Source organism: Antennarius striatus, chromosome 6, assembly GCF_040054535.1.
Source record: "Antennarius striatus isolate MH-2024 chromosome 6, ASM4005453v1, whole genome shotgun sequence".
NCBI lineage: Eukaryota > Metazoa > Chordata > Actinopteri > Lophiiformes > Antennariidae > Antennarius > Antennarius striatus.
In genome coordinates, this window is record NC_090781.1 from 7,561,982 (window position 1) to 7,571,981 (window position 10,000).

Here is a 10,000-nt window from a genome sequence, read left to right on the forward strand (position 1 = left end):
CACTTATTTTGATATATTTTAAACCATTATGCAGCGTATAATTGAGATGGATTATATTTAGTTTTAGTCGCATCTCCATATTTTAATTAAACTGGGATTCAGTGAAGATTTATTCACAGTAAATCAATTACAAATTGTGTAGAAAAGTTTTTAATCCTCCAAAATAATAGGATTTTTTTTTTTTTGCACTCAAATTACCATATTACCCAGAGCATAAAGGCATTAGTCTAAACTGTTTTATTCAGAAATTCACACATGGCATGTCCAAACAATAAAGTGCTTTTTAAAATAACTTTCTCTTCAACCAACCTCAAACACACCAAGACAAAACCCGCGACCCTCTTTGGGAGAGTTGAAATTGTCAAATATATTGTCAGCACACATTTACACACTGACACTTGTCACACATGAGCAGAAAGTGGTTTGACCTTTCAGTTCACACACAGTGAGCTTAACCATGTGCTTTGTTCTTGTCTACAGAGACACACTTGTCTGACAGTGGTGTTACATATCTTCTCTTCCATCATTTTAAGAACATGGAAGAGGTGCAACAAGCAACATAGAAAACAAACTCTCCGCTGATTCACCAAACGCATCGCGGCTCGCCTCTCGTCTCAAGCGTGAGCAGATTACTTCAGTCGAACAGGTTGCACACCGGTTTTGTAGAAAACACCTGTGGGCTCGATGCAACCTTAAAAGTTTGTTTTATACATTTCAAGCATAAAAATGAATTCAAAAAACCACACACACACACACGCACAAAAATCCTCCATGCTTCAGTGATTTTTGTCATCCCTCATTCTAATGTTAGTAATAACAATTTTTAGTCTTGCAGGCTAGAGGGAGTAGAAAAACCTTCTGGAATAGTTCCTGATCTCGTAGTGTGCTGTATAAACTACAGTGTGCAGTTGTTTTCATGCAATTTTGAAGAGCATCCCTGTAAAGATTAGGTTGAGTGAGTCAGGACTGCATCACGGCTGATCACACCGTTCACGTGTATGTACTGACTCACATCATGAGACGGGTAGAAATAGCAAATATCAGGAAGGGTGTCATTGATTTGTCCTCACACAGCTTATATCCACCACTGCATTTGAATTTGAACATGACATAAAAACAGAGCTAAACGCCTTTATGATACACAAAATCATTGATGACTGAACAGGCAAGATTGCAACAAAAATCAAATTATTCAGGAGTCGTTTTTCGGTGTGTCACCTTCATATGTGATTCGATAAGACGTGAATGTCACTCCTTTCTCTGGCATCATTCTGATCTCGTATTTGCCTACAATCCGGTCCATTGTGAACGTCTTTGATCGGCGGCTCAGGAAACAGTTACATCACAAACCTGTGATGCAAATCGTGTCGTACGACGCTGTGAAAGTACCGCACAGTTTGATGGCGTCTCCCGTTGTGTTCAGAACGCTCCTCAACGGTTGATGAAGGCACGTAAATTCTTTCAGACGAGATTTATGTCCTGCTGTTTTGAGTGACAGACACTTGAACACCTTTCTGTCCTGTTGCTATGGACACAACCAATGGAGAAGGAGTATATTTGTCACATATGTTAACGACATAATTATAGCTGATACTGTGCATCGACAAGACAGAGACACAAATGAAGATGCTCACCCAGTTTGTACTTCTCTTTAGCTTCAGCTCGCTCTTTGGCATCGAAGTACCAGACTGTGATGGCGTAGCTAGAAGACAGAAACAAACAAGTTGAAGATAAGAGTTCAAGAATTTTTCATTGTCAGTGCAAGAAAAATAAGTCATTTCCCAATGAAATGGATTTAACAATAAAATTCATTGAAATGATGAGTGAAAATAAATAAATAACCTGCACAAAGTGGTCAAGTTTTGTTGTTTCAAAGTCAATTATTAAGAAACAAGTGGAGCTCAGTCATGATTTAATTACTGTCTCAGATAAAGAAGAAAATCGCCTCTAAAAGGATCCGATCAACAGAGCAAAGCAGCAGGACGTCCGTCCAGAAGGGCAGACGTCCCCGGCAGCAGAGGGTTCATTTCTTTAGTCCCTCGTCTCTCCTCTGGCCCTTTTGTTGTTTATTCCTGTCCCTTGTGTCTCTGTCTCTTCAGCACAAGTTCTGCAATCGAACCTTTTCTCCCCTCTCCCTCCCACAAACCCCCTCAGGAAGCACAAACTTCCTGCATCTGGCTCCACCTTGCCCCCCAGCAGTGAGATGGAAATGAGAGGAGGGGAGGAAGTGCGGCGGCGTCACGCGGCGTCGATGGATGCAGTTGTTTTGTGGGATCGCATCAGAGTGTGTGAGAGGGCTTGTGTGTGTCTGACAACCAAAGCTACTTCAACGGATGTGGTTCATTATCTCCTTAATACAAATCTGTTTCTGTCACTGGTGCAAGTTCATTAAATCATGAATCCATCATAACGATCCTGACTTGACAAAAATGTGAACGAGGACGCTGTAAAGACACAAATCCAGGCTTAGACATAAACAGACCTCTCCATCTGCGAGCAGCGATGTGGCCTTCCTACTGGGAACTTCACTAAATCCTCTTATGTCTTCAGTGGAACTGATAAATAATTCATATCCTTTATTGAGATGCATTTTCATATTTATCTTCATCCAACCTTGTTTTGTTGTTTGTTTGGTTTGAAATGCCAATTCTGAATCACATTTGTACCTTCAGAAACACCAAAAAATAAAAAACTTTTTTTCTTGTATTTTGCCAGAAAACACAGTATTTTCCACACTATAAGGAGCACTTAAAAAACTATTATTTTTACTTAAAAACCTACAGTGCGCATAATAACCCGGTGCACCTTGCACATGAAATAAATTATACAATAAACAATTCATTAAAGGTGCGTTTTATAATCCAGTGCACCTTATAGTGTGGAAAATACTGAAATGAAAATAATAAAAGTTCAATAAAATCAAAAATACCTGAGTATTCCACCGCTTTGTGTCTCAGATGGCTCAAGATTATAATATTCATGATGACGGATTAAAATCTATATTTGGAACAGGGAAGCATGTGAGGGTGCAAGTGTGTGAGTGCCAATTTGTCTATTTGTGCCCCACAATGTGCTGGCGACCTGTCTGGGGTGTACCCCACCTCGCACCCGCAACCAGCTCGGATAAACCCGTGAGCTGCAAGGCAGGAAAATGTCAGAAGACGAGACGATTACGGTCGTCTTGACTTCAAAAAGACGGATGGATCTGGAGTGTGGAGGCACGAGGAGCGGAGTCACGATGGATTTAATTTCATTTATATCTTCAGTACGGAGGAGCTGCTGTGAAGGTCAGGTTTTTGTTGATGACAAACACATGATTCCTTGATTAGGAGTCATTACAGCAACATCAGATGGTGTGTGCTGAGCCCTAAACCCAATGGGCAATCCTATCTGTGTGCCCACAATCAGCATAAAAACATTCTTTAAGTGTGTGTTTGTAGGTCCCCCCCAGCCTGCTGTAGGTGTTACGTACCGAGTGGCGTAGGCCGGCTTGACTTCATGTGGGTTCCTCCGGTCCGACCAGAAGATCAGCAGCCGGTCAAACAGGGGTTCAATGTTGGCTACCATATTTTTACCTTCAGGGTAGATCTGCAGCATCCCTCCTTGTGTCTGCAAAGGTGCAGAAGGACAAAGGAGATGCGGTTATGGTCCCAGATACACACACACAGTGTTCTGTACACAGACATGTACTCCTGATTAAAAACATACCTCGACATCCCAGTTCTTGTTGAGATAATAGATGCACGTGATGCAGCGGCCGTCACCGTTGGGATTATCGACATGGCGGACATACCCTGCACCGTTTCCTGGGTAACAGGCAACCATGCCCTGAAAAAGAAGGAAGAACATCCTGAACTTTATTATATTATTAACAATGCTGTAGTTTTTATGACACATGCTGGTTGAAATGGCCGTGACTTCATAGATTTAATTCTCGTCATTAAAAAAAAAAAAATCTGCTTTACGTATGGAGATATTTTTAGTGAAATTGAAAAGCAGAAACAGGACAGTGTGGTCAATCACCCACACTCTTCTAAGTTTCAGTTTGAGGAACTGCATGTGACTGAACAGCATTTAAAAAAGTTCATTCCAAGAAGACAAAAGGGACGCTTTCTGACTGTTGGAGTCACCTTCCTTGTTTTTTTCCAGTTGCATTTCAGCTGGACTATAAATGTTCTGCACCGTGCTGAAAACAGGCCTGTCACCCAGAACGATCAGTCTGAACAACAGGAACAGGATCTGTGTAGATAGTTTCCACGGGGGTTGGAACGAGTCGTCCTCACATGGAGACTGACATCAACACGTGCCGCCAGAGGGGGATTCTGGATGATGATGGGTGGCAGTATGTGGAGCAATAACTTCTCTATTATCTCTCCAGGCTGACTTAGACAGGAAGATGCTGTCACGCTCCTGACTTATATTGTTCTGCACGGTGAGAGTTCCAACGTCAGGGTTACTGCATCACGTCAGCGCAGATCTGGGACGCTATCATTCATCGTAACAGCCCCGGTGTGGCTGCGGTATCAGCTTAACGTGCCTGACACTATCACTGAAGGTCGATGTGAGCATCGATGTGAGTACATCTGGGAGGATTTGTCCGCTACCTCCTCATCCAGTCCGGACCTGTAACCTTGATTCAGATAAAAACTACAAAAAAGAGACTGTCTCAGTCAATCTCGTGGATGAAAGCACTAATTTTGGGTGTTTTGGGCCAATTTCTGAAAATTTTCACCAGGTTACAATTACCAAAAAAAAAAAAAAAAAACCAGGATGAAAGAAAAACAACAGGAAGTGGTTAAAAATGAGCCATGGTGGTACATGTGGAGAGAATACCAGCGTGCTACATCAGCCAATCGTCACGTCAACAGGAAATTATGTCATCAAAAGGTCTTAAGTATAAAATTGGGTAAAAGAAAACTAAATATGTGCCGTAACAAAATCCCCAAACCTTAATTCAGACTAAGACGTGGCAGAACCCTCAGACAAACATGGGATTTAAATTAGTAAAAATTAAATTTGCCCAAAGTTGCCCGCTTCACGGTGGTTCCTCCTCACTCACATCCATGAGAGTTTGGTTGGGTTGTGATGTCGTCACTGACCTATGCTCACTGTCAATTATAAATAACCTCTGGAGCTTTAATGCAAGACAGACGTGATTTGATCTTTTGACAGGAGTTAAACTAATCGTGTTGTGACCTTTCTGCTTCGTCAAAGATGACTTCATTAACCTTCACTAATGAAAACTGGAGGTCAGGTGATCACCGGTGTTTGTTTGTCAGCAGGATATGTTGACAGTCAGCTGATTCTTATGGTGTGTTGTGCAGAGGTGAATGACAGAGAATACTTGATTCATCTATGGTGGGCTGTAGACACACATATTTTCCGCTGTTCTCCACTGGATCTCAAGCACCTGGACCAGAATCACTGCTGGACTCAACAATGATGGGCGACAATCTAATTACTGATGGTGTAAACTATCATAAAATCCATTTGTGTCACCTGAGGAACTCACAGAGCTGATGTTTGAGTGTTTCTTTTTCTGTTCTGTGCCTGGTTTTGATACAATGATTAAATCAAGATAATAAATTGATGACATTAAAGAACAAACCAACGGTCAATATTTTCGAAGACAGAAAATGCTCACACAAACATACAGATAATAACAATGGTGATACACTGGTGCATTTCTGAATTAATTCATTCTTGTTGTCCAATTTTTTACTGATATATTAGAGGGAACATTGTGATGGATTCTTTTGCTGCCACCTGAGTCTTTAATATTCAGAATCATCTACGTCAAATTCAACAAAACCAAATTACACAAAAAGTTGCTTTATTGCCACCAAATGTGTTGTCCCAGCAAAAATGGAAAACGCTTTACTGTATTTAAACTCGCAGCAGCCTTCAGAACTTGGCACCAAGCACACGTCCACCAGAGCTGAGCATTAGTGACCTAATGACATAAGTGGATAGATCATTTGGATGTCAAGGTGATGGCCATCAGGGAAAACAGGCTGTTCTAGATAAGAACCACGATCAACTCCAAAGCTGCGTGCATATTCTGAGAGAGAAAGACAGAGGGGTGAAATTAGGAGAAGGGTGAAAGGAGAAGGAGTGTGGTAGAACATGCAAACTATGCGACCGAATGTGCACGGGAACCATTCAGCATCGAACACCAACAGACTTGGAATACAAGGACCTATGTAAGCAGAATTGCCGGAATGCAAGAGTAACATGATACACAAAACAACACTGTCTTCAAGAAGCATCTGTGTGTCTTAACAGGTTTTAAAAAGTGAGTCATGAAGCTCTTCCACCCTCAGAGACAGGCCTGAGGCCTCGGTAGATGACAGGAGTAGCATTAGAGTCTCAGTCACTGAGGCTGAATGTAGGGGTAGGGGGTGGGGGTAGGGCAGGGCCTTGCTCAAAGGCACTGCAGCACATATGTTTGTTATGTCCGGGCCTGAAACCAGCGGACTCGCTGCCATCCAGCAGCTCTGTCGTCTCACTCATCTTGTAAAGCCGGTGGCTCACACGGAGCCCCGTGACATCCGTCGGGATTAGCTGTGGTTCCACCAGATCAGGTTTTGAACTCCCAGCTAGGATCTGTGCTGCCATTCCTGGCACACATGACGGCTCAACGAGATCCAGACCATAAAGGTCAGAGGTCAGAGACCGCACAGTTGTTTCTGAGAAGTTACTGCTCTGTTTGTCAGTCATGCTCAATACCAAATTAGGTGCTGCGAACCGCACCGTTAAAAAGAGAGGGAATTAGTAAACCTAAACCAATATTCGTAACTCTGGTGTTTTTATTATTGCAGTAAATATTTATTTGCATACGTAATAAAAGTAAATAAACATGGGGTCATCTCTGATAAGTCAGGACGACAGCTGCCAAGCTGGTAGTCATGAGTCAACACTTTCTATAAGACTTTAAATGTCCATGTCACAGAATGAGGGAGTTCACCTCACCAGATCCTTCCAGATCGACCATGACGCGCTTTCCTCGGCTTCTGATTGGATACGAATGACTGGCTATCCGCGGAGTAGCAAACTAACAGCAGATGGTGGAGATGAATTAATTATCTGAGCTAGATTTTATTTCAAAATGAAGTTGTGCAAACGCAATCTCATTTTGAAAAGGTTTACAACATGTTCCACACTCTAGCCAGACACAGATGTTTGCGTCTACAGACTCACGTTACAGACAGACGGTGGACGGCTGGTCGGTTCCTCCTGGTTCTGTTCACCTCTGAACGGACACTAGATTAACACCGTTAATCCATCCATCATCCATCTAAAACAGCTCGGTGGTTGGTAGCTGATCTGTGAGAGTTATACAACTTCAATATCCAGCCGGGGTGGGGTGGGGGTGGGGGGTATTTGGGAGCGCGGGGGCATCTGAGGACACACTGCTGCAGCAGGCATCCTGATGAAGTCGGAGCTACCGCTGCATCGCCTCCTCTCACCCGCCATCCTCCCACTGCTTCCGCTCTCACTTCCAGTCTATGCCCTCCCCCTGCGTGTATCTTGCTCCGTATGCTGCCCCCCCCCACACCCGGCCCCCATGACCGAAGACGTTCTCACCTTCATCCTCCACTGTTTTAACTGAATTAACATCCATTACGATGATTCAATCCTTCCTGCTGGAGGCCTAACACAGTGTGGCTCACGCATTGGCTCAGGCATCCCCCGTCTCCTTCATACAAAATGCGGAGTTTAATTCTGTATGAGCTTGTTACCTAGGCAACGGTGAGGAAATATGTTGTGAAAGACGCCACAAGGCTTTTTAAGATGAGGAGGAAAAGGGGTGAAGTAAGGGACAAGGGAAAAGACGAAAGGAGGTCAGAATGACACAGAATGAATAAAATATTCAGAATTAGGGTTATGAAATAAAATCAGACAGAGGTGACGCAGTGACCTTCTGTCCGGCTTTACTCTAGCCTGATCCGCTTTTCTTTCACTTTGTTTCTGCCATCCACACCTCGTTGTATCTATGGCTTCTCCTGCACTCCCAGGATGCCCGGGGAGGGCATTCTGTATGTACGGCGTTGGAACAAAGCCCAATAAGAGACAGTGAACACCTTAACGTGTAAAATGTAAACACAATATTAGATTTAGAGCTGCAATGATTAGTCAATTAGTTCATTACTTGATGAAATGAAAATAAATTGTCATCTATTTTGGAGAATCACTGATCAATTGAGTAGTTTTTAAGTAAAAATTCAAACTTTTACTGCTTCCAGCATCTTGTAAGAATTTACTGTGTTAACAGTTAATAATGAGTCTCTGATCATTAGACTGTTGGTTGGACAGAGGAAGAAATTTTAGGTGATTTTTGACATTCTATATATAAAACCAAATAATTAACCTTAATGGATAAATGGCTAAGAAAAGAACTCAACACATTGTTTAGGTATCATCCCTGCTGAGAGTTGAACATGTTGATGAGCACTTGTGAGAAAATGGCAGGAAGTGAAGATTTGAATCTCACTATGAGATTTCAATCAGTTAATCTGGGTTGCGTTAAAGGACGCGTGTGAAGGTGTGTCGCAGTTTGTCACATGGTTGAGGAAAAACGCAGATAAGAATAAAAGTGAACATTATCTTTAATCTAAAACAAATTAAAAAGGTGCAAGTAAAATTTTGACATTCTTGCCCTTCATAATGACTTTAAAAAACACACACATTCCAACCTGTAGGTGATTGATTGTAAATGTACTCAGCAGATTAATTGATCATGGGAGTAACAGTGAGTTGCAGCCCTGATTACAGATGCCTGCAAAGCAGAGCCATCACAACAAACTGATTCTAATCAATAAAAATGTGGCAACCCCTCAATAAAGGCCAGGAGTTCCGATCCATGTGATGTGACGGAAGAGACGTTCCAGTTTCTTTTAGATTCTCTTTTGATGAAGAATTAGTGCAGAGTCTAGACCTGGAGGGGTTTTGACTGAGTTTCCTTAGTGAGGCACTGGATGTATTTAGAAATGCTGACGCTTTATATATTTTTGCAATCTAAACTTTGCCGCAACATTAGAGTTTAAAAACACCCAGACACTCCGCTGTCCCGTTTGGTGTCATTTGCCACACAACAGGCATGACTTTGTCCTGACAGCAGCTCAGTCAGCCTCGTGTCAGAGAGCAAAGGCTGTGGACATACGGGACGCCCAACCATCTGCTGTCCAGCTGACCCCCAGCTTTTTATTGATGAGGGCAAGGTGTGACCTGCAGGGGAGGTGTGGATGAAACACATCCAGACGAGAGGAGATACTGGAAAAAATGAACATGATTCTAACAGATGTGCATACATGACTGCTAACAGGACATTCCCTCATTAGTATTTAGTGGTATTTATTTATCATCAATGGTTTTTCCGCCACAGTTCAGGTTATACTTTTGTTAACATTCACCCAACGGAATCATTTCAGTCTAGAGTATGAGTGTGAAACCTTTCACCTCATTTCCACTAATGTTGTGTCTCCTTAAGGATCAGATCAGATATTCGTTGTGACCTCTCTCCAATGTCATTTTGGACTTACAACAGTTTGACGCAGTCTAACCTGCGTAAACAAGAAAGCTGCTGGACCAGTGAGATCATGTTGGGTCACTGTCTAGCCTGCTATGTAATGGTTAACCAACGGACAGGACAGGCTGATGGGAGGGAAAAAAACAATCATAAGTAAAGAGTGGAGAGATAGACGCGTGGAAAGATGATTAGGTTACTTAATCGAGGTGTTTTTCACCCTGTGGAACCATGTTTCTATGTCACAGGGGAAACATTAGCAAATGCTGGAATGTACAAACAGATTCAGGATGGAGAACAAACCAGACTTCAATCAAAAACGGGGTCATTGACCTACGCTAAAGGGAGGAAAGGGGTTGTCACACAAGGTTCACTGCTGTGCTTGAGAAAACAACTGCTGGCTGTCGAGTTCAAAGATCTCTACGTCCAGTTCAGATGTTTAGTATTCAGAGCGGCGCTGTGACATTTAAGAAC

At 42.5% G+C, this 10,000-nt stretch overlaps 1 protein-coding gene and 1 long non-coding RNA gene across 2 annotated transcripts in view; one reads left to right on the forward strand and one right to left on the reverse strand.

Moving 5' to 3' along the window:
• LOC137596552 (uncharacterized) overlaps positions 1 to 3,466 on the forward strand; it is a 5,233-nt gene extending 1,767 nt beyond the window's left edge. The window contains exon 3 of the long non-coding RNA XR_011035554.1: positions 2,100 to 3,466. This is a non-coding gene — a long non-coding RNA (uncharacterized lncRNA). The remainder of the gene's footprint in view (positions 1 to 2,099) is intronic.
• Positions 1 to 10,000, reverse strand: part of egln2 (egl-9 family hypoxia-inducible factor 2) — a 12,630-nt gene that overhangs the window by 350 nt on the left and 2,280 nt on the right. The window contains exons 3-6 of the mRNA XM_068317194.1: positions 3,709 to 3,828; positions 3,473 to 3,609; positions 1,635 to 1,702; positions 1 to 1,525 (exon numbers count right to left, since the gene is read on the reverse strand). The exon at positions 1 to 1,525 is cut by the window's left edge and continues 350 nt beyond it. Of these exons, the coding sequence (XP_068173295.1) occupies positions 1,473 to 1,525; positions 1,635 to 1,702; positions 3,473 to 3,609; positions 3,709 to 3,828 (378 nt within the window). The 3' untranslated portion in view covers positions 1 to 1,472. The remainder of the gene's footprint in view (positions 1,526 to 1,634; positions 1,703 to 3,472; positions 3,610 to 3,708; positions 3,829 to 10,000) is intronic.